Below are 24,161 nucleotides of genomic sequence, written 5' to 3'. Positions count from 1 at the left end.
TGAAAAAAAAAAAAAAAAAAAGATGTGGGGCCACCTTTGTGAGGCTGTCGTGGAGAACACATGTTGTAGGGGCCAGTGGTCTGATGGAACAGCACCTGGGGGCATGGGATAGTCACCCCAAGCAGGTGTGTGCCATTCTGCAAAGCTTATCACTCACTGATATCCAGCTTGAGTGATTCACTAACAGTAAGGATTAGGGAAAACTAAAAAGCCAATCACACATTTTACAGTCACCACGTAAGGAAAGGCCACATCCCTAAGAAGTTCTTTGTATCCTACCACTAATTAATTTTTTCCTCCATTAAAAATATCTTTCAATATGCAAATTCCTTCACATCAGAACATAAGTCACTATAACCATAAGTTTTTCTCCTACAAGATGTCAGATAATGAGGGACATTTGGGATACCTTTTCTTTTTAGAGCATTATTATTTTATTTATTTATCACTTTATTTTTAGGGAGGGAGAGCAAGAGATTCTTAAGTAGACTCCACACTCAGCACAGAGTCAGACATGGAGCTCGATCTCACAACCCCAAGATCACGCTCTGAGCAGAAATCAAGAGTTGGACACTTAGCCAACTGAGCCACCCAGGCGTCCCAAGAGCACCATTGCTTTTAATAGCAGAAATATAGGAACAATGCGAGTGCCTCTTAGTTAAGTTTGTGACACATTTGCATTAGCAAGTTGTAAGCAACATCTGAAAAGAACGGAGCAAATCTGAAGTTAGAGATCTGGGGGGGAAAGAACTCCAAAAACTTAAATGAAAAAAGAAAGCAAATGTAAGAGTACAAACGTGCAACCAGCAGATAAATAAGCCCAGGAGCTCTAAAGCACAGCATAGCGATTACAGGCAGCGATACTCCAAAGATGCTAAGTATCTAGATCTTAACTGTTCCCACCATTTAAGAGAAATAATTACGTGATGTTCTCGAGGTGACGTTGGCTAACACTACAATGGCAATCCTATTGCAATTGTGTAAATGTACCAAATCAGTACATTGCACAATTTAAACTTACGCAACGGTCTAGGTCAATTATATCTCAGTGAATTTAATAAACTGAAGTTTGAATTTTAAAAAAAGGAAGTGGCAAAACAATAATTATTGTATGCTTGTATATGATTTTTTAAAAAAAATTTTAAGAGGAGGCAAAGGGAGGTATACCCAGGGGTGCTCACTGGGCTAAGTATCTGCCTTTAGCTCAGGTAATCCAGGGTCCTGGGATCCAGCCCTGAGTTGGGCTCTCTGCTCAGAGGAGAGCCTGCTTCTCCTCTTCCTTTGACCCTCCCCCTGTTCATGCTCGCTCTCTTGTTCACTCGGTCTCAAATAAATAAAATCTTCAAAGAGGAAGGAGAAGAAGAGGAGGAGGAGGAGGAAGGCAGAAGCTTTTTTTTTTTTTAGATTGTTTTATTTTTTTTAGATTGTTTTATTTATTTATTCATGAGAGACACAGAGAGAGAGAGACAGAGAGAGAGAGAGGCAGAGACACAGACAGAGGGAGAAGCAGGCTCCATGCAGGGAGCCCGACGTGGGACTTGATCCCAGGACCCCAGGATCACGCCCTGGGCTGAAGGCAGGTGCTCAACCACTGAGCCACCCAGGGATCCCCGGCAGAAGGTTTCTATGACAAAGTGTGAGTGTTCATGAGATTGGTCCTTCCAGCCTGGAAACACCCTCAGAGCCCTTCCTCCACCTGGAAGCCAGCCTGAGAACCATGGACTATTCGAGGAACTTGAGAGCAAAATCCATTCATTGAGATGATGAAGCTCAAGGATCACTACACCAATCAGGGAAAGTAGAGAGAGTGAGAGGCATGGGAACCTGCCCTGTTGCCACAGGTGGACATTGCCTGCCTTGGCTCCCGTGTCCACTTCCGATGCCTGACTTTGCTGAGATGACCCAATGTGTTTTACATTCTACTTACCATTAGGTTTTTCTCTGTGATTCTATCACATCTGGTTCAATGATTCTTAATTTTAAATTATTTTAAATAGATTTTAAATTCGAACTGAATTTTATTTCAATGTAAGGCTTACTATAAATCATGAGATCCTCATGTTTTTCTGTCCTCTTCGTCTCTTGTGCTATCTGCTAGCTAGTCATTGGTTTGGGGAACTGGCTCCACAGATCCTGGTGCTCCTATAACCGGGCCAGTGATCTTGGTCAAGTCATTACACGGGACCACATGGAACTGCCATTTTGTAAGTCAAAAATGGTTGAAGATGATCCAGTCTACGTATCTAAACTCTTCTCTTAGAGTCTAGACCAGCAAAAATGGAGTTAACAATATCATTTATGTCCTAGGAGTGTTTAAAGAATAAATGAGCCCCTGGGAATGCAGGAGCAGACATTAGCTGGTGGGGTTGTTAGCCGTGCTTTACCTCCTGAAGCTAATAACCAGATGGCTAGAGCTGCCAGCTGTTGAACTATGCCCATGGAGGCTGGAAGCTAGAGAAGCAACAGATCCAAGGGGGTTTCTGAAAGACTATAACTTACTCTCTAATAACTGTGTGTCCTGGAACCCAACCTACTCAAATTCGTATGTCTTCCTTTTGAGAATGAGCCTTACAAGAGAGGCTGGGAAATAACAGTGTCCTCTCTCTCCCCCAAAGCCACATAAGTCTCTGAACCCAGAGCCAGCATGTAAAGAACTGCAGGCTATCCCAACCCTGCAGATTTCCAGTCTCTGATGCATAGGAATATGGTACCAAGAAAGAGACATCTGCCTAAGAGCAGGCTTGCTAGCCTTGTAGGAGGCATCAACCACACTGGGATGTAACCAAAGAGTGGTACCAGCTGATTGATGTACAAGTAGGTGATCAGTTCCGACGGTCTATGAAAGCCTGTATGTAAACCAGAGAAGGTTCCTGCTCATCTTAATAATCTTTTCTAGATGGGATGAGCACTGGGTGTTATACTATATGTTGGCAAATTGAATTTAAATTTTAAAAATGTAATATATATATACTAAAGACCAATTAAAAATAATCTTTTCTAAATGAATGGTTCTCAATGCCATGAAAAGGGCAGCGACCATTACTCATTCAACATTTCTAGTGTTCACTTAAATAATAATTTAGTCATTACTCAGTTAATAATAATTAATGCATTCAGTTCTCACATCAACACCACAAGCTAGGTGTATTATTGTCACCTGACGTGAGGAAGCTCCAGCTCAGATCAATGAGGTAACTGGCCCAAGGTCACCGACTGGGAATTAGAAGAGTTCGAGGCCACATTTGGCTGGTTCCAAAGCACAGACTCATAGCTGCTTCGTAAGCACTCACCAGCTTTAAGACAGGTTTTCCTAAGTGAGTCTATGAAGGAAACAAGTGATGGTATCATAACTCCAGGGGTGTGCTGGCAGACTGGAGGTCCAGGATGGGGGGGTGGGGAAGGCCCGATTTGTAGAGTTTGATGATTTCTATATGGTAAATAATTGGATTATGGCTGATTTTGACATACTGATTCCAGAATATCTAACGATGGGCTTGCAGGAGCCGGTACGAGCCCACCCCAGCACACCACTGCAGGTTTCCATTACACGGATGAACAGATCAAGGCCCCAAGACATCAATGTGACATGACATGAGGCCACAGAATTCATAGCTAACCCTGAATTTGAACCTGGAACCTCTACAAAAAGACCACTGGCCGCTTCCACAACTCCGTTTGTACTTACCATCCTCAGGAAGAAAAGAAGGAAGCATCACTACCAAACACATGGGTCAGGCCACCTTCTTGATGAGCAGAGCGTTCTTGAAATTTGATCTATTTGATCTTCCCTCCCCCTCCAATGTTGACACTATTGGTAGGGCTCTCCATCTGCTGGATGGATCGATTGGGAGGGTCCTAGATCAATGAGCAAAGAAATGGGAAAAAGGGAAGAAGAAAAAGGGAGTATGGGAGATTAAGCAGAGATGTCAACTCAGGTGGAAAGTAAATGAGTAAGAAAACAACATTTCGGGTGGCCACAGCAGTGGACACCAGCCGCTCTGTCTGCCCGGCTTCCCATCTTATGCAAAGAGCACCTGCGCTTTCCTCCTGGGGGGTGGATGACATCCATCCGTGTGGCTTGGCTGGAGCTGGCTGCACCCCCTGGCTCCTGAGGTGGGCTTGTGGCTGGGGTCTGATGTTAGAGTGTGTGACACGGCCCTAGCCACCCATGCCCCACGCACCTGCACACCAACCCATTCAAATACAGCCTGTCGGAGGGAATTCTAGGATGTGGCTAGAATGACAGGAACCGGGCCTCGGTGGTTCCTGTGTGTGCCTGTAAGTCCTCTGCTTGAAGAGTGTCCCCTGGCTGAGACCTGCAGCCCCCCACCAACCTGCCTGAAAGAAACTAGGAGTCTGGTTAACTTCAAAGTGATTTCATGAGCACCACTCTTAGTATTTTTTTTTTTTAAAACAGATTTGCCGGTCGACTTGTCAACATTTCAGTTCAGAACATTCCCTGCATCGGAGCCACTTCGGTTTCGCCAGGGACAAAAATAAATACAGCCCCTACATGGGCTGGGACGGCAGACAGATGAAGTTATGGGATCTCTAAAAATGGAGTAAACTTTAGTCCATTTCTAAGACAGTGGAACGGAAGGCTTCGAAACCTCCAGAATCCATTATATGTCAATGAAAGTATTTATCTGGCTTCCTTCCTATGAATGCCTCTCACTAGCCCTCTTGGGATCTACCCTCTGTCACCCTACAAGACTGTAAACCAGCTTGTTCCAAGCACTGGAAGGATCTTTGGTTCTCAGAGGATGAATGGCTTGAATCCTCCACTGGCAGCTCGGGGTCCCAGTAACGGTGATAACTAGTGTTTGCTAATTAGCTCATTTTGTGCTCTCAACCACCTGATGGATCAGGTCCTATTATCATCCCCACTTCACAGACAGGAAATCGAGGCACAGAAGAGCTAAACTAACTTCCCAAATTCAAATAGCTGGACGGTGGCAGAGTGGGCTTTGAACCCCAGCTCCTGCCAGAGTCTGGCTTCTCCGTGCATGTGCGAGGCAGCAAGTTGAGACTCAAGGCTGAGGCGGAGGGAGGGAGGATCTGTTCCAATGTCAACCTACCGAGGTAGGAAGGGAGACCAGGGGTGAAGTGGCCTCGCAGAGTCATTCAGTTACTTCATTGGCAGCCTCATCCAGGTCCTTTCCTCTCTAGTCCGAGGCGCTTCCCTGTGGCAAGAGGGATGCCGTTAGGTTGGGTGTGAGGCTACCCAAAGGTCAGGCCAACCAGGATCTCAGGAATCCTTCCCTTCAGACCAGAAAAGTCAGACAGGGCTGAGCGTCTGCACACACAGCCCCAGGTTGGGCCACCCTTACACATGCCTGGAGAAACTCAGCTCCTGGGGGGACCCACCGGGGGCTCCCGAGTCGCTGCTCAGACCACGGCCACTCCCGATATAGTCACTTCAATCCAAGGGAGAATCCCAACAGTAGTGTCCTGATCTGAGAAAGAGAATTTCCCTGGATTTCCATCCGCCATCCCATGAAGTCACAGAGCCTCTGTCCTGGTCCTGACCATAGCATGTACATCTGTGTCCAATCCTGGGGCCTTCCTTTGCAGGAAATATGTGCCCGCATCACTTGAGAAGTGTTTGGAGACCATGAGGACCATGAAGATGAAATTTAATCTACAGCCAAATAACTATGTCCATAGGTAGGAAAGACATTCCAGAATGCAGCTGTAGAAAGCCAGAAGTGGATCATCCCGGGGATCATTTCCAATTATCTCACACTCAGGTTTAAAGCTGGTAGGTGAGACCCAGCTCTGCTCACACCCAGCATTTCTCCAACCACCTTGACATGTTTCTTTGGTGGGGTTCATTTGCCACAGGCAGGTGTCAGTCTAGGGAGAGCCTTTTCTGCACAACCCCAGAGACCAGGACTTGGAAGTGAGTGTATGTAGCCTGTTTCCACCATGAATGCAGGGATTACACACAGCTTCTTAACTTATCCAGAGTAGGGCTCTTGTTAGAGACACCCCCACCCCGTTTTTTAAGATTTATTTACTTATTTATTTTAGAAAGATTGAGGAAGAGCATGAGCAGGAGGGGCAGAGGGAGAGAGAAAGAATCTCAAGCAAACTCCACACTTAGCGTGGAGTCTGACATGGGGCTTGAGCCCACGATTCTGAGACCGGGACCTGAGCAGAAACTAAGTTGAACACTTAACCAACTACGCCACCCAAGCACCCTGAGACCCTTTTCTTACATTGTCCATTCAGGTAGAAAATTGGAGTTTGGGGAGAGCTGTCTGAAGGACCAATAAAGCTTACAAGGAACCCATCAATGCTCCAACTTCCATCCACGTCAATGCCTCAAACCCTGTCCAATTTACATGAACCGTGACTTCCAAAAAGAGGGTGCTACAGCTCTATTTCCCTCTGAAATTTTGCATACTTGTCGGAAACTAAGAAAGCAAAGTTTAAGGAATAGACCAGTTTTCCTAGAGGCAGAACCATTAAATTAGGATTCATTCTGGAAGGATCAAAATCCTTTCCCAGACCCTTATGCTCACAGCCTTTCCTGCCAGGTCCCTGTAGAGAGGGAAGCAGGCTCAGGGAAGCGGTGCAGATAGAGCCACCAGGGTCCATGTGCCATTGCCTCTTACTAAACCTCCAGGTCCGGTGCCAGGGAAGATGCTCAAGCCCGAGGTGCATCATGGAAGACACCACTCACACTTGGGACCTGCTCATGGTATCCAAGGGCATTTTAAAAGTTGAGACCTTCCAGGGGAGAAGCCAGGGGGTGGGCATCTGGGTCATTATCACCCAATCCCTTAGAGGACAAAGGAAGGGAGGCTGAGCTTAGAAGTGCATGGAGCCAAAGATGACAAATGAACATCAACAGCAGTGAAAGAACCAGGAAAAGCATCAGGATTCCTCGACTCCCATGACCCCAGAGGGCACGGACAGCCACATCTTCCACATTGCCTGAGATTAGTGGATTCACAATTGAGAACCTGGATGTCTTTTGAAATGCAAGCACACGGGTCACCTGGCATACACGTCGCCCTTCCAGGCCAAGTGGCTCAGTCCTCCTGCTTCAAAATCTCTTATCATCTCAGCTTTCCCTACCTTGGAACTGTGTTTCTAGGTAGTCTTTCTCATGGGCACCTGGGTGGCTCAGTCAGTGAAGCTCAGGCCATGACCTCAGGGTCCTGGCATTGAGCCCCATGTTGGGCTCTGTGTTCATCACAGAGTCTGCTTAAGATTCTCTCTCTCTCCCCCCCTTCTCCCTCTGCCCCATCCTTGCTTGTGCTCTCTAAAATAAATAAATCCTAAAAAAAAAAAAAAAAAAGAGAGAGAGAGAGTAGTCTTTCTCAGTAGGAAAAAAAAAGGACCTCATTCTTCCTTCTTAAGGGAAAAAAATAAAAGTGGCAGGGACATACCGATGAGTCACGCAATATGTATGAAGGAAAACTTAATTTTTGGAGTTGGATGTCTTGTACAAATGGTTCCCAACAGAGAGGAATATTTCTAGAAAACAGACTACACACAGACCCAAAGGCCTAGGGTTGGGCGTAGCAGCTCCCAAGTAAGCAGTGACAGGATATTTGTCAGAACTGCTACAGAGGAGTTCAAGGAAAGCTCAAGGAAACGGAACAACTATCGGTCTGTGGGGACTGGCTCACACTCTCGGGCCTCCTAAGGACTAATCCTTTAGACAGAGAGACCTAAGGGGACTTCTGTTTCTTTAGGAAACATCAAGTCATCTTATTTAAAGTTTCAGAAATAAGGGAACCCTGGGTGGCGCAGCGGTTTAGCGCCTGCCTTTGGCCCAGGGCGCGATCCTGGAGACCCGGGATCGAATCCCACGTCGGGCTCCTGGTGCATGGAGCCTGCTTCTCCCTCTGCCTATGTCTCTGCCTCTCTCTCTCTCTCTCTGTGTGACTATCATAAATAAATAAAAATTATAAAATAAAGTTTCAGAAATAAAACAAGTCATGACTTTATATCAAAAGCAAGGAGCCAAGCCGACACAGCACTGGTTGGGGCGCCTGCTGGCTCACGTGACTCTTGCTCTCAGGGTTGTGAGTTTGAGTTTCACACTGGGTGTAGCAATAACTCAAAAATAAAATCTTTGGGGGACGCCTGGGTGGCTCAGTGGTTGAGAGTCTGTCTGCCTCTGGCTCAGGGCGTGATCCTGCAAGGAGCCTGCTTCTCCCCCTGCCTATGCCTCTGCCTCTCTCTCTGTGTCTCTCATGAATAAATAAATAAAATATTTAATAAAATAAAATAAAATAAAATAAAATAAAATAAAATAAAATCTTTGGGGTTAAAAAAAGATCATTTGTTAAACTTGAATAACTCCGAGTCATCTGCATGTTTCACTGATGGACCTTTATTAAAATTGTACATAGATGTCATACTTCATTTTTGTTTTTGTTTAAAAAGAACTTCCTCTACTCCTAGTATCAAAATAGTTCTCTTTTTTAAATACCTTGAAAAACAGTAATACAATTATTTTGTTATATATTAAATATCTTCCTAAAATCACCACCGGTTCTGCTCCATCTCTCTCCTAGATGTTTTACGGTGTTTTTGGCATCTTGAAGGCTTTATCCCAGAGAGGCATTGCAGATTTGAAAATGAGAAGCCAATGGCAAGAAGTGATGGGATGTCCGAGACTCTTGTTTATGAGGCCTCCCTGCAGAGTTACCAGCTGTAAAGCTGGGCCACATCCGAATCTCTCTTTAGGGCATGTACTGGGGCCTGTGGAATTAGGGAAATAAATCCAATCTTGCCCTGAACCGGTAATGCTGACGCAACAGCACCCTCTCATGGCCTGCAAGTATAAAAGCACCCAACGGTACAGGAAGGTATTAGGACATGCTGTGTTGGAAATCTAGAGGTGGGTACCAAAAAAAAAAAAAAGAAAGAAAGAAAATAAATGTATTTTTCAGGGGTCACAAGACAACCGGCTTTCCGAAAGCCCACTCTCGACACAAGCTTCTTCCTGCGGCTCCATCGTGAGGAGGCCAGCTTCGCACGAAACTGGAACACGCACCATCAGAAGCTGGACTCAGGTAACGTTTTCTTCCGACTTAAGGAAAGAGTGTGGTACTTCACCTGTTGCAAGGTGCTCAAGGGAGGGTGCTCTCCGGGAACAGGTCTGTGGGATGCGCCCAGGGCACCGGCCCACGCGGGCCTGCCGGCCTTGCGGGGGAGGCGGAGAGAGCTGGGTGCCGACCAGATGTCCCTCTCCAGGCGGCTGGCGGGGGCCCTGGGCAGGCCGTCCCGGAGCTGGAAGGAAGGAGAGGGGACTCGAGCGTGCTCACCCACCGCCGGGCTCAGCCTGCCGCTCACCAGGGACACTGGGGACGCCTGTGGGGCCACCTCCGCCCTGTCATGCTTGTTCTCCTTCTTCCAAAACACAGACCTCAGCAGGGTGAGGGTTCCCTGTGGGGATCTGTCGGTTTCCATGTCTCTGCCCTCCGCGTGGGCCCTCATCCTGGCTAAGGCACTGTGGCGGCCGTCTGCGCTGCTTCTAGAAGATGCCGCGGTGCTCAGAGCCTCCTTGGGGGAGGGTACCCTGCTGTGGCTTCCTGCCTGGCCACTTCCCTTGCAGTTTGCGGTCTTCTGGCCCTCAGCTCGGGCTCGTCTCTCATCCCCCACCGAGGGCATCACCGGGAGGGGCAGGTCAAACTCTTTGGGCAGCTTGATATCCTGACTTGCATTTTCCGTGGCTTTCCTCGCAGTGTTGGGACCATCTGAGATTCCAGGGGTTGCACAGTAGTTGGTGTGGCCCGAGGGGCAGGGCACTCTGTCGCTGGCTCGCCCACTCTCTTCCCCCCTAGCCGGGCCGGTGGCTTTTGACGTCCCGTCCTCGCCAGCAGCGCCTGTCAACAGCGGCACGATGGACTGGCTCGTGGATCGGGGCCTCCGCCTGGACTCCAAGTACTCCACCAGCTCCACGGATGCACCGAGGGGTTTCTCTCTGGGCCTAAGAGACCATCGGAGGGGCATGGTCTTGAACAAGGCTCCCTGCTTGGCTCTGGAAGGTGGAGGCTCCTTCATGCTGATGCTTCGGCCTCGTACACCCCGGACCAAAGGCCCAGACTGCAACCCTCCTGAAAGAGACACCAAGAGCGTCAGTGCCCGAATACCCCTCCGGCTGCAATGCGTGACTACAATGCCTGTCATCTAACAGACAGTGAGCGAGCATTCCTGATGCACTCAGGCAGCCCTGTGCTGGGAGCTGGGGACAGAGCGGTGAGCGAGACACTGAGGTTCTAGCTCTTGGAGGCATCAGCATTGGCACCATGTCCCATGGAATCCTTTTACATATTTGAAGCCACAGGGCAAGCCAGTTCAACAAAGGCAGCTGCATGCCCAGGCAGCACCGACTCCTGAGAATGCCCAGTCTCAGAGGCATCTGGCCCTACGACTGAACACCATTTTCATTTATATCTAAATATTTGCATGAAGCAGAATGCTCAGCAAAAGTCCCTCCTTCTTCCAGGTCAAATTAGGTGCTTGTGCCTTTCAGGGGCAAGAATCTCTGATATCCTATCTGTGGGCTTAAAAAAATAAACAAATGGTGCGTTTAATTTTATCAGAGCTGCCACTTACGTCTTCTTTGTGTGTTTTGCAACATGTATATATGGTTGGAAAGACAAGTTTGATATGTGATGTCGAAGGAGAAATAGTCTAAAAAAAACAATGTAATCCCAGCTGAAAAAATGGATACACGTGTGTGTGATGCATGCATGTGAAAACATACAAGTATGGAGAAGTAAATACTAAAATGACAAGATGTCGAGGGGGACATGGGATGATGCTGTCTATGTATGACTGATTTTTTAAAAATTCTTTCCTAAATTTTAATGTCTCTAAAGGGAATACACACATAGCCATGGCTGTATGTTTCTCCTGAGGAAAGAGTCACTTATGAAAACAATTTCGTTTACAACAGCATCAAAAAGAATAAAATACTTCAGAATTAACTGGGGAGGTGAAAGACTTGAATAACAAACGCTACAAACATTAGAAAGAAATTAAAGATGACAGAAATGGAAAGATATCCCACGTCCATGGAAGGCTCAATATTGTTAAAATGTCACCATTCCCCAAAGCAATTGATCTGCAGCTTCAACCCAACCCCTATCAAAATCCCAGTGGGGATTTTTGCAGAGACAGAAAAACCCATCCTGAAATTCATCTGGAATCTCAAGCGACCTCCATAGCCAGTTACAAAAAGACAAATACTGCATGATTCCACCGCATGAGGTGATCAGAGTGGTCGAAACCAGACAGAAATTGTACAGGGGGCGGCCAGGGGCTCAGGGAAGGGGAGAGCGTTGTGTTTTTGTGAAATGGGCAGACTTTCAGATTTACAAGATGAAAAGAGTTACAGGGATGGATGGTGGCTGTGACTGAGTCACAGCACGAATGTACATAACACCACTGAAACATGCATCTAAAAACAGTCAAGGGACTCCTGGGTGGCTCAGTGGTAGAGTGGCCACCTTCAGTTCAGGGCGTGATCCCTGGGTCCTGGGATTGAGTCCTGCATCAGGCTCCCCACAGGGAGCCTGCTTCTCCCTCTGCCTGTGTCTCTTTCTCTGTGTCTCTCATAAATAAATAAATAAAATCTTTAAAATAATAATAATAATAATAGCAACACACAATCACCTGTCACTGTACCATTATGCTGCCTTGATGTATAAGATGCCTGTCATCACAGAGGAAAAAAGTTCTTCACCCGCACGACCCACATGGTGCAGGGACAGTGACATGCATTTAGATAAAGACCCAATGTCAACCACACTGCCTTTCACCCACACCTGACACTCTCATCAGTGAGGAGGAGAATGACCCCCATGAGCGAGGACCACCGCCACAAAATGCCTCTGTCAGCACCACAGCCAACTGCGACGAGCTAGATGCAGAGAGATCAGAGGTTCTCAGGGGACAGGTGACAGCTCAGGGTCTGCAGGCAGGGGAAGCGTGGCACACATCATCGCCAGGCTCCTGGGGAAGAGGTGATGGGAAGGCAAAGTCCACTGCCCACCAGTGACTGGAGGGGTTTGACAGCATCTCTCAGAGGTTCCTGGGGAATTTTACCTGCCATGGGTCATTCTGGTGGGGTTTTTTTTTTTTTTTCATTCTGGTGGTTTTTAATCATTCTTCTTTCATTTGGTATTGTGTGCCTTAAAGCATTTCCTTAGATCATTACAGCAAGAGACACACACAGTTTCACCCAAAATGTTTTGCAGCTTCACTTTCGACGGGCCTTGTCATTCCACCATTAAGTCCCCATCCCTCAGGGGAAAAGCAATATGCTGGGGTCTGAGACACACATGCTGTTGTTGCTGGATTTTTTCCCCCTTGTCTGCCACCCTGGGAAGGGCAGAAAGCGAAGCTTTTATTGGGAGGACAAAGCTGTGACTTTCAGCTTTTCAAAACGAGATGACACAGCCTGCAGCCTGGCAGGTGGCGAGGTGGCTTGGCAGCATGTCCCCTCTTCCCGGCTGAAAGGCCTGGGGCAGCGGGGAGGTGCGTTGGCCATGGGGCAGAGACAGAAGGGACAGGAGAGCACTGCTCACAGACATCTCCCTCCTGGGGGAGGGGACAGTGCTCCCCTGCCCCTCCCGGGGGGACCTCCTGGAGGCAGGGAACCGGAGGCAGAGGTGGCTGGTGTTCAGAGATGCCTGAGTGAGGGTTCCCTCTGCCGCCCCGCCCTGGAACCTGTGGCCTGGCCCAGGCTCAGCCGGCTTGAGAACCTGGGAGGACCTGGAGCCTTAAACCACATGGAGGACATGGAGGGTGAAATCCTCCCTTAAGATCAGAGAAGCCTCAGAGCCTGCGCGATGGGCTTCCCAGGTCCTGCGAGGGACAGATGGCACCTGTACAGCTGGCAGGCTCCGCCCCCACCCCCAGCCCCACCCGCAGGCCCCCCCCCAGCCCTGCCCCGCCCCCGTGGCCACAGCCCCGCCTGCACCCCGCCCACATCCATGGCCCTTACCCACAGCCCTGCCCACAGCCCCATCAGCAGCTGCACTCCCGCCCACGGCCTCCCCCATACCCGTGGTCCTTACCAACAGCCCCGCCCACACCCACGGCCCCATCAACACCTGCAGTCCTTACCCAGAGCCCCAATGGCACCTGCAGCCCCGCCCACGGCCCTGCCCACAGCGCCACCCACACCCACAGCCCCATCCACGGCCCCACCTGCAGCCCCACCCATAGCCCGGCCCACAGCCCCTCCTGCAGCCCTGCCCATGGCCCCGCCCACACCTGGCTCCGGTAGTAGCAGATGCTGCCCTGAGACATGCCCCCATATGTTCCTATGTGACTTTTTATCTGCCGCTAACAAGTCGGGCATCTCTGACCTCAGGATGCGTGCTGCCCACCCCCTGCCCATTCTTAATCCACCTGCAACAGGACCAGCCTCCTGGTCCAGGTATCTCAGCACATCCGAGGCTTTCCACTGTGCCTCTCACAGCCACCTACTACTTACACCTTCAACAGACATGTAAGGAGAGCCTACTGAGTGCCAAGGGCTGTTTTCAGTGCTGGGGATATGGCTGTGGAAAAAAACACACAGTTCCTGGCCTGGTGGGGCCTGACAGCAACATGTGACATCGTGGGATGGAGTGCTGAGGGCTATGACAAAGAATGATGCGGGGTAACCGAGGAGTACAGCGTAGTCAGTGGCTGAGGAGTGAGGAGAGAGGAAAGCTGAGTGAAAAGAGAGGAGGATGCCATGTGAAAGATTGGGGAAAACAGCCTGCAGGCAGAGGGAGCAGCAAGTGCAAAGGCCCGGGGGCACAAGTGAGCCTGGTGGGTCAGGGAAGCAGCAAAGAGACCACCATGGCTTAACCAAGGGAGAAAAGTTTGCCCACTAGGGGTCTTCATCTTCTGAGCCCCCACTTTAATTCGGAGACATCTCTGTCTCTGGTTGCAGAGGGCAACCTGGGACAAGCCTGACCCCCAGACTTTCCCCGGGTCCCCTAGAGGGTAAAGACAAGCTACACGGCTGAGCTGAGCCTTGTCCAGCTCTGAGACTAAGCTAGTAGGATGAGGGTGGCGAGGGGAAAGTGTGCCTTGGCAGGCCGAAGCCACCCCACCCCATCACTCCAAGAATCACCTCCACTCAGGAGAGCATGGAGAAGAGCCCCAGTGGGCAGAAACAGAAGAAACAACACACAGAAGGGGATCAGGGAATCAGAGAACCAGCAAAACAGGGCTCTGATGAAGTGGAACAGACAAAAGAGAAGCTTTCAGGGAGATTCAAGGATAGAATGAGAGGGCTGACAAAAGGTCTTCTAGGTTTTAAGATGCAGTAAATGCTTTGAAGGCACGTGGGTCACTGTTGAGACTCAAATCCGTGGCCGAAAAGACAAAGGAAGCACAGTGTCTCACACCTTAGAGCAAGACGACCAAGAGAAATCGCAGGGAAAAGCTAGAAGACCCTGGGAATGGACCCAGGGGACCCACCAGGCAAATAATAAGAATTTGAAAAGTCAGAGAGACAATAATTAAACAAACAAAAGAACAATTTCCCTAAAGAAAAGCCTGCATCTGTAGGCAGACAGGTTCTGGGGGTTCTAGGTGGGGGGTGGGGGCGGAAAAAAAAAACAGACCTGGGCATACTCTGGTGGAATTTCTAAACTCCAAGGGCAACAGCTTCCAGCCCGAAAGAACAAGTGGTTCTCATGTAGGAGGGGGGAAAAAAAGGTGTCTCACCTGCCACCCTGGGGCCTGGCGGGCCGTGGGAAAATATCTACAGACACCAGAAAGGGAAGGATTCTAACCCAAGAGTCCGCCGACCAGCAAAGCTGCCACTCACTCCCTGGTCAAAGAAAGTATTTGTGCCTATGCAGAGGGAGGGGGTGTGTCGCCCATCCCTAAAAAGAACTTTGGCCAAATGTTAAAGAATGAGAATCCAGATCTCAAGACAGAGGGGGACGCAAAGAAGACAGGTGGGTTTTCAGTGGAGCCCGCGGCCCGTGTACCATGCAGCTGCATAGGGGCAGATGGTTTGGGGATGGGGAATACAAGGTGACATTAGAGCATTTGGGATCTGGGAAGTCACAGTGTTCACAGCCTGAAACCGAGTGCTGAACCACCTCAGAGAATCTAAGGGCCAGGAATTGAAGTTTGGGGCAGGGGAGGGGTCCTAAAACAGAGCAGAGGGAACACGTGAAGGCATTTCAAAGCGCTCGCTCTGGGTGGGGAAAAGGAACTGGAAGCATTCTTCGGTCTCATCTCACTGCGGGGAAGGACGGCAGGCAGAAATGAACTACAATGGCACACGGAATAGGAATGACTTGGCTTCCCATATCCATAGAACAGGAAGATGCATTTGATGGCACACATGGGAGGGAAGGATAAGGGAACAATTCGCAGGATGGAAAAGGCACAGCAGAACTTCTAAACAGACAAAGGAAGAAACAAAGAGCCACATGACCAACTGGGCATAAATAAGGAAAAAGAAAACAGAAATAGCAACAACAAAAAAACTTTCTTAATGAAACAAAATCAAGTTTATCATTGTTAGATTGAATACCAATGGACTGAATGCTCCGCTTGTGAGACAGGCTCTCCGTTTTTGACATTGAAAAAAATAACAACAAAAATAATAAAACTGCAACATAGTGTTTACTAGAAACCACTTAAAACTAACTCTAAAAGAAAAACTCATAAAGCAAAAGGGAATGGCAAAGTGATACCAGGCAAATGCAAACAAAAAAGGAGGAAGGGGTGGAATGATTAATCTTGAAAAAAATAGAATTTTATTTTTTAGAATTTATTGATTATTTTAGAGAGAGAGTGTCCATGAGAGTGGAGGGAAGATCAGAGGGGGAGGAGAGAGAGAATCTCGAGCAGACTCTCCACTGAGCATGGAGCCAGACATGGGGCTTGATCTCCTGACGCTGAGGATTATGACCTGAGCCGAAATCAAGAGGTGGACACTTAACAGACTGAGCCACCCAGGTGCCCCTTAACAAAGTAGAATTTAAGATGAAAAGCGTGAAGCAGGATAAAGTGCCACGTTACAACAAGAACAGACGATTTATAAAGGACACTGACACATATTAAAGCAGCAACGAAACAATATAAAGCAGAAATTATTAAAGTCCGTGGCATACTTGATTAAAAATACAGCCATACCAGAAGGTTGGACTAGACCTCCTTCCTAGCCAGGCAGCCCTTGATAAAGTCAATGTGAAGACAAAGTGAACTGAATCCAAAAACCAACTCACCTAATTGAATAGTTTCGACACAGAGCTTATGTCCCCCGACTTGACACAACAGGCATTATTTCATGTGTGCACAGAACACTGACGAAATAATAATCGTGCACTTACTTGATCGCGAGAAGGGGATGCTTTTTGAAAGCCACATTCTTGGATCACAATCCACAAAATGAGAAAGAATAAAGGGCGAGCTGCCCCCCCCCCCCCAATCACGAATGCCTGAAACTCCTAGATAACCTTCAAAATGGAATTGAAAACAGAAATAACACAGCATCTGGAACTGGAAAGTACCGATGACGTGAGAAACGAAGCCTCGAAGGCCCAATAAAAGCCACCGAGAAAATTTACCACCAGAGGCATGTCCACCAAAAATATGAAGTCTCAGGGCCCTTTTACTAATCAGGGGGCTTCTGCAAAGGGCGCTGGACATTTTTTTTTTTTTAATACAGTCTTGATTTTTGTTTTGTTTTTCTAAATGTTGCAAAAGCCAGGTTAGTTTTTACATCTTCCTTCTTGTAGGGCTTCTCCGTACACTCGTCCCCAGTTACGGAAGTCGCAGTGGGACATACCCTTTTCCTGATCGGAGAGGCTGCTGGCGAAGACGGGAGGGTCAGGCTCCCGGGGCCGTGAGGGGCCGGGGCTGGAGCTCCAGGACAACAGGCTGCCCCTGGCGCTGCCGTGACTGCTCTCCAGCCGAAGGAGCCAGTGATCGGAGAAGGAGGAGCTCGTGGAGCCTGCGGAGAAGCCACAGGGAAGGCTGGACCCACCCCCACCAGGTGGCTCGGGGTCCTCCGCAGCCAGACCCCCACCCCCGAGCCCCGGGGCTGCAGAACCAGAGCAGAATTACACAACAGAAGTGATGACCAGAGGAGGACCCCGCAAACTGCTTGACCACGTGACCATGCTGACACTCTAGGGAAAGGCATTCGGGCCCAGAAAGGTCAGCGTGGTGACGGGCATGGAAGGGCTTCCCCTGACATCAGTTGCCACCAACTCCAGTTTTCTAATAGGCCAGGTTTTCCATTCGTTCTGTGTTCTATAAAAGGAAGGCAGATTTCCCATTGGGGTTGATTCAGACCCCTTAGGGCGTTGTGGTTTAATTTGGCCACCTCCCAACAATTATAGGATAGGATTGCAGAGCACAATAAATCACATAGGGAGGTCAAAGTTGACCTCCAGACTTCCAAGTTTGAGGCTGCTTAATGAACATGTTACTGGGTATGGTTTAATAGCTATCTTTCCTACTGAGGCCCAGTGTCCCTAACAACCACCTCGCCCTGTCTTTTTTTTTTTTTAATTAAAGATTTTATTGATTTATTCATGAAAGAGGCAGAGACACAGGCAGAGGGATAAGCAGGCTCCCTGTGGAGAGCCCGATGCGGGACTCAATCCCAGGACCCCAATGTCATGACCTGAGCCAAAGGCAGACACTCAACCAGTGAGCAACCCAGGCGTCCCCCCAAGCCTTTCTAATAGGATGAAAGCAGGTGTATGTGCAAAGCTAATTAAAGTTTGACATGAGGGACACCTGGGGAGCTCAGTTGGTTAAGTGTCCGGCTAACTCTTGGTTTCGGCTTAGGTTCTGATCTCAGGGTCATGAGATCAAGCCCCATCAGGCTCAGAGCCCCAACATGGGGCTCGATCTCAGCAAGGGGGTCTGCTTGAGATTCTCTCTCGCTCTGCCCTTCCATTTTGTGCTCTCTTTTTCTCTCTTAAAATAAATTTTAAAATCTTAAAAAACAAATAAATTACAGTCTGGCTGGATAGGAGTGAGACTGGAAACCTAAAATCCTGAAACAGCTACAAAAGCAGCTGGGTCACCGGCTACAAAACATTATTCCTTATTCTTTTCCCCTGTGTCCATTGTGCATCCCTACAAATGCTGCAGTCAGAGTCCCCCCACTTCTGGATCTGTACCTACCTCCCCTGGTCCTTGTCATTCGTTCAACTGAGCACCTTCCCAGCTCCCCACTCCTTCCTGAGCGACAGCACCTACCTCTTACGGAGCTGCTGGCTGACCAGATAGGGATGCTGTTCCGTTTCTGATAAAACAGGATGTAAGCGCCTCGGGTGTTGACCTCGTCCTCTGGGAGTGGTTCAACCGTGCTGTCATCGTAACTGTACCACTGGCCATCCAGAGAGTTCCGGCAGTAGGCTGCAAAGGTCCAAATCCCAAGTGCCAATTACTGGAGCCCTCCCTGCCACCACCACCCCCCTCCAAGAAATAAACCCAGAAAGGCATTTCGCATGAGCAGAGCTGAAAAAAATGGACGTTGTTTGTTAACAGAATGAGAAAAATTGGTCCATGTCTGAGCAGAAATGAATTTTGTGGGAATCAGATCAATCAGTTACCCTCCCAGATGGAGTGTGCTGTGACTTCAGGCCGGAATCCTTAGGTTTTAACCCTGGGGTTCTGGCAAAATCGCCAGTAACAGGGAAGCCCTGAATTATTTAGCCAGACAGTAATGTCAAGGTTCACATGGTTCCTTGAGAAGGTTCGAAATGAGCATCTCTGATTCGGTATGCAATTAAAAAACAACAACAACAACATATTTGAGATTATGAGATTGAAAAACAACAACTATGTATATGAGATTATGGTATGTGTCTTTCCTGCCTCAGAACTGAAGGAAAACATTTAGCAAAGGTCCATAAATAAGATTCTTGCCACCTTCCAAATAATACGACAAAACACTCTCCTTCCCCTCCGCATCTCGGCCCATGGTGCCATCCAGAACCCACTAATCCGGAGTCAGCCCATTTTTCTGTAATGAGTCACATAGCAAATATCTTAGGGTTTATAGGTCCCATTCAGCCACAGATGGTCTCTGCCATATATTCTTCTTCTTCTTTATCATCTTTTAAAATGTGAAAACCATGTTTTAACTCTTGAGCTGTATAAAAAAAACCAGCGCTGGACTGAATTTGGCCCGAGGGCCACAGTTCCCTGAGCGCAAAGGGCCTTCCACCCCCATACCCAGTCCAAAGGCCAGTCTTACTGATTCTACTTCCAAAACGCATCTGGAACACCCCAACTGTCACCTCCTGAGTTCCAGCCAACACCATCCCTCATTTATTTGAGCTCCAGAAATGCCTCCTAACTGGAATTCCAACTTCCACGCTGGCTCCCTTCTCTGCCTCTTTTCCACAGAGGAGAGCTACATTTGTAGACTAGATTATGTCCTTAACCCCTAGCCTAAAGCCTTTTAACGGCTTCCCATTACCCTATGGAAAAAAACCCCGCAAACTCTCGTCCATGGCGTACACATAGTGCCCACTTCTCCAGCCTCATCTGTGTTATTTACCCCGGGTTGCTATACTTCAGCCATGACAGGCTTTCATCATTTCTTAAACACATCAAACCCTGTCCCAGGGCCTTTGCACATACTAGTAGCTCTTCCCATAATGGTCTTCCTCCCATTATTCACATAGCTAGTTTCCTTTGGTTCTGGCATATGGGCGCCACCGTCAGAGAGGCCTTATCCCTATCACAGATACCATCAATCGTATACCCTTCATGATGCCAGGCAGTGAAAGAGCTGAAGCAACAAGCACCTCTGTGTCTGAAATCAGACTGAAGCGCCACGAGGGCAGGACTCATATGTGTCTTGCTCCTCCCAGGAGCTCCAGCACCCAACACAGGGTCTGGCACAGGAGGGGCACAGGCTGCCCAGCATGCCCAGTGGCCTGGTGGGGGGAGAGCCCGGCCTTCCAGGAGCACCTTCTCCTGGGCGGAGGGGGGCGTCCCAAAGCTCAGGCCACGGTCCCGACCCATGACCACAGCAGCACGAGCCGCGAGGTGAGGCTCACCTGTGTAATGCCCACCTTGCAGACTGCCGTGGTGGTTGCAGACGGCGTACAGGTCGTACAGGGAGTCCAGCGGGTAGCCAGCGGGCAGGCAGGCCGGCTGCTTCCAGGACGGCCAGGGGCCCGTGGCAGCCGGGGGGCCGGCGCCTCTCTGGGCCACGTGCGGAGCCATGTCGAGGCCAGAGAGCGGGAACCTCACCAGTGTGGACAGTTTGTTCCTCTTCTCGCCCACTTGACAGAACCTCTTGAGGTGGATGATGAGGATGTCGGGCAGCGTCCACAAGCTCAGCTTCACCATGCCCCGCTGGAGGGCCTCGCAGTGCGGGCACTTCCATGCGTCGTCCTGCGCCAGCTGGAGAGGAAGCCAGTGACTCTGAGGCCCCCGCCCCCCATGCCACGTGGCCAGGCTCCCCCGCCCATCCCCAGCCCAGACCCTCGGGCAACACCTGCTCCTCCTTGGTGTAGAACTGAAAGCACTCGTCCAAGGTACAGCTGTGCTGTTGGTGTGCCTGCTGCTGCCGCCACACACTGTCCGCATCCTGGACCCGCTCCTCCTGGAGGTTCCCGAACAGCCTGCAGGGTGCAGACATTCAGGGCATCAGGGCCTCCCACGGCCAAGGGCGCTCTCACCTGTCTCGATGTGCAGCATGCAGGCAGCCACCAGGGGAGGTGAAGTGGCCCCGCCGGCACCTCGCACACACGCTGAGCCCTGCTAACTTTGACCAGGATGCCTGCTCTCGCCTGCCAGCTCCTGGGGTATGGGGGGGTGGGGGCCGGTCCTCAGCCGATTCGTCTAGGCTTCCTCAGCTAGCACAGGGCCCAGTATCTTGCAGAAGATTAATATACACTTGCTGGAATGAACAGTGTCCTTTTCCAAAGCATATACTCGGTTATAGGAACAGCCAAGCTGAGTGATCAGGACAGCCTGGGTTCAAGTCCTGGCTCGGCCATGCACGTGCTGCAGGACACCGAGCAACTGCTCAATCTCCCTATGCACCTGAAAACGTCTAAAAACTGTGGATTGTGGTAGTACTGACCTCACAGGGCGTGGTGAAGGGTAGAAGCGCATCTAGGTGAAGCGCTTGCTCAGGGCAGTGACCAGCATGAGCTGAGTGGGTAAGCATCTATTACTACTATTTTTTTAAGATTTTATTTATTTTCCTGAGAGACACAGAGAGAGAGAGGCAGACACAGGCAGAGGGATAAGCAGGCTCCCTGCGGGGAGCCTGATGTGGGACTCGATCCCAGGACCCCGGGATCACGCCCTGAGCTGAAGGCGGATGCTCAACCTCTGAGCCCCACAGGTGTCCCTATTTACTACTATTTTTAATATTATCTATTACTATTTCTACTATTACTACTATTACTGCCACTGCTCCTCACACCACCCAGCATGACTGTCATCACTGTCATTACTGTTGTTTACATGCAGACACCTGTCACGAGGGTCTCCCAGAGGCATGGACCACACGGCCTCCCGCCTTCCGGTGTATCGGGGGAAACGGCATGGGAGGATTTATTTGAACAGGCAGGCTCTGCCTCTCCTCCCCTGGAGCCCAGTGCTGTTGTACTCACCGCTCCTTGGCACAGCTCTCCCACTCCACAGCCAGCTTGATGTGTGGGGGGCCTCCTGGCCTCCTGAGGTGCATGGCCCTGGGGAAAGAACACAGCCCATAAGAAAGTTTGAGGCTTCCTTCCCCTTCCTCCCTGCCTCCAACCCCAGGACTGATGTCCCAAACAGAACTGCCCGAAGATCTGAGTGTAAACTGAGGCCAGGCAGATAGAAATGTGACCAGAAGGGTCATGGCCTCTGAGAGGGCTTCCTTTAGCATGGTCCACTCCCTGTGCAACCAGACTCTTTTTTCAAGGCTTCTCAAACTACTTATGGTCAAAGACCATTTTGTTGATGTTTCTAAACCATTACGGGCCCCCAGGTGGCTCAGTGAGTGGTTGAGCATCTGCCTTCGGCTCAGGGCATGATCCCGGGGTCCTGGGATAGAATCCCCCATTGGGCTCCCTGTGGGGAGCTTGCTTCTCCCTCTGCCTGTGTCTCTTCCTCTCTTTGTGTCTCTCATGGACAAATACACAAAATCTTTCAAAGAATAAATAAACCATTACAGACAGATCCTTTTGTGAAATACAATATAAACGTAATGGAAGGACAAAATAGTTCAATTTTTTAAAAAAATTATGCAAAATTATTATGCATTCATCCTATTTCAATTGCTCTGTCCTATTGCCTTGACATACCTAAGGGCTTCCTCTCAACTTCTGTCATGGGCCGGTGACAATCAGGGTACAGGCTGGCATCACAGTCTGTGGAACTCATTTGGAAGCCAGAGTGCCACGGGGGGGCCCCTCTCAGAGGCCCCCCAGCCCCTGTGCTCACTTGTCCCATTAGACCCAAGAAGGACAGGCCAACAGTCCTCCAGCCTCCCTAACTCTACTCTGTAAAGCAGCTGCCAGGCGAGGAGGGTGAAGATGGCACAGAAAGCATCAAACCTTCGATCTTCCATCCCTCCTGATGGTTCCTGAACTTTACAAAGGGAGGAGTCCTTCCCAACTACGATCCTTTTTCTTTTCCTTTTTTTTTTTAAAGATTTCATCTATTTTTCATGAGACATACACAGAGAGAGGCAGAGACACAGGCAGAGGGAGAAGCAGGCTCCCTGCGGGGAGCCCTATGTGGAACTTGATCCCAGGACCCCGAGATCATGCCCTGAGCTGAAGGCAGAGGCTGAGCCACCCAGGCGCCCCCCCTACTGTGATCTTGACATCCATTCGGATTCAGACATCAGTTCCAGTGTGGGCTTTCTATCCACACCACAGAGCAATGACCTCCATTCCAGCGTTATCTACCTGAAGACAGCATCAGATGCACACATAGGTGGAGGGCTTGGCCCTACAAAAGCCCCCTCCCCACTTCAGACACCAAAGGTCCAGGTTGTGATCTGGGCTACAGACTGGAAGCTCTGGGGACCCTCTCCTTGGGTTTGATTAATCTGCAGGAGTGGCCCAGAGAACTCAGAGAAACATTTCACTTGCTTGCTCACCAGCTTATTACAAAAGGATGTAACTGGGGAATGGCCAGATGGAAGAGGTGCAGAAGGCAGAGCTTGCAGAGCTCTCCCAGCACCACTATGTGCTCACCCTCCTGGACGCTCCCAAAACAAGCCCTTCCGGGGGTCTACTTGATTAATCATTGCCCACTGGAAGTGCAGTCCATCTCCAACCCTCTCCCTCCTTTGATGTCTGTGGGTGGGAAGGACAGCTCCCACCTTTAATCACATGGTTGGTTCCCCTGGCGACTCACCCCTCCCTGTCCTGAGGTTCTTTCCAAAAGTGACCTCATTAGGGGCACCTGGGTAGCTCAGTGGTTGAGCATCTGCCTTCAGCTCAGGGCACGGCATGATCCTGGGATCCACAATTGAGTCCCTTATTGGGCTCCCTGCAGGGAGCCTGCTTCTCCCTCTGCCTGTGTCTCTGCCTCTCTCTCTGTGTCTCTCATGAATAAATCTATAAAATCTTTTTTTTTTAAAAAAAAAAAAAATCTCCTTAATACAGACTCAGGTGTGGTTGAAAGGGCTTGTTGCAAAGAATAAGACACCTTTATCACTTATCACTAAAGGCATTCCGAGGGCCTTAGGAGCTCTGCGGCCACAAGACCAAATATATATTTCTTATTATAAATGAGAGTATCGCACCTATGTTATGGATTCACTCAGCTTTGGTGGACTGAGCCAGAAAACCAGAGACGTTTATTGGTAACTCTGCATCTTGTAGAAAATGACCCAGAGCCCTAGATAAGTTACAGAGAAAAACCACCTCTTGGGTATCATGACGCTCACGAGCATCGCCTGGCAGGGCCGTGCAAGGTGGAAGCCTGCAGGGGTGGCCAGGCCGGTGTTCCCCCTCCATCACAGACATGGGATTCTACAGTTTGAGCCAAAGGCTCAGTGGGAGAATTCTCCTCCACCCCAGAAGGGACATTCAGGTTGAATTCAGCAGCCTGAGCTAACTGAACGAATTTGGGTTTCTCAGTCAGACTGAAATGGGTTCTGATTCAGGCTGGGCCCTTAGCTACATGGGTATGAGCAAGTTAGGGGCACCTGGGGGCTCAGTGGGTGAAGCGTGTGC

At 49.5% G+C, this 24,161-nt stretch overlaps 1 protein-coding gene across 3 annotated transcripts in view; it reads right to left on the bottom strand.

Annotated features, from left to right (window-relative positions):
* Positions 1-8,331: 8,331 nt before the first annotated feature.
* USP43 (ubiquitin specific peptidase 43) overlaps positions 8,332-24,161 on the bottom strand; it is a 50,329-nt gene continuing 34,499 nt past the window's right edge. The window contains exons 10-15 of one of the 3 annotated variants that reach the window (XM_049110211.1): positions 21,600-21,677; positions 20,471-20,597; positions 20,028-20,376; positions 18,214-18,372; positions 16,787-16,951; positions 8,332-10,082 (exon numbers count right to left, since the gene is read on the bottom strand). In XM_049110211.1, the coding sequence (XP_048966168.1) occupies positions 9,022-10,082; positions 16,787-16,951; positions 18,214-18,372; positions 20,028-20,376; positions 20,471-20,597; positions 21,600-21,677 (1,939 nt within the window). In that variant the 3' untranslated portion in view covers positions 8,332-9,021. The remainder of the gene's footprint in view (positions 10,083-16,786; positions 16,952-18,213; positions 18,373-20,027; positions 20,377-20,470; positions 20,598-21,599; positions 21,678-24,161) is intronic. The other 2 variants (XM_049110212.1, XM_049110213.1) reach the window with 2 other exon arrangements.

Source organism: Canis lupus, chromosome 5, assembly GCF_003254725.2.
Source record: "Canis lupus dingo isolate Sandy chromosome 5, ASM325472v2, whole genome shotgun sequence".
Lineage (NCBI taxonomy): Eukaryota > Metazoa > Chordata > Mammalia > Carnivora > Canidae > Canis > Canis lupus.
Note: the sequence above shows the minus strand (reverse complement) of the source record. Positions and strands in the feature narration are given on the sequence as shown.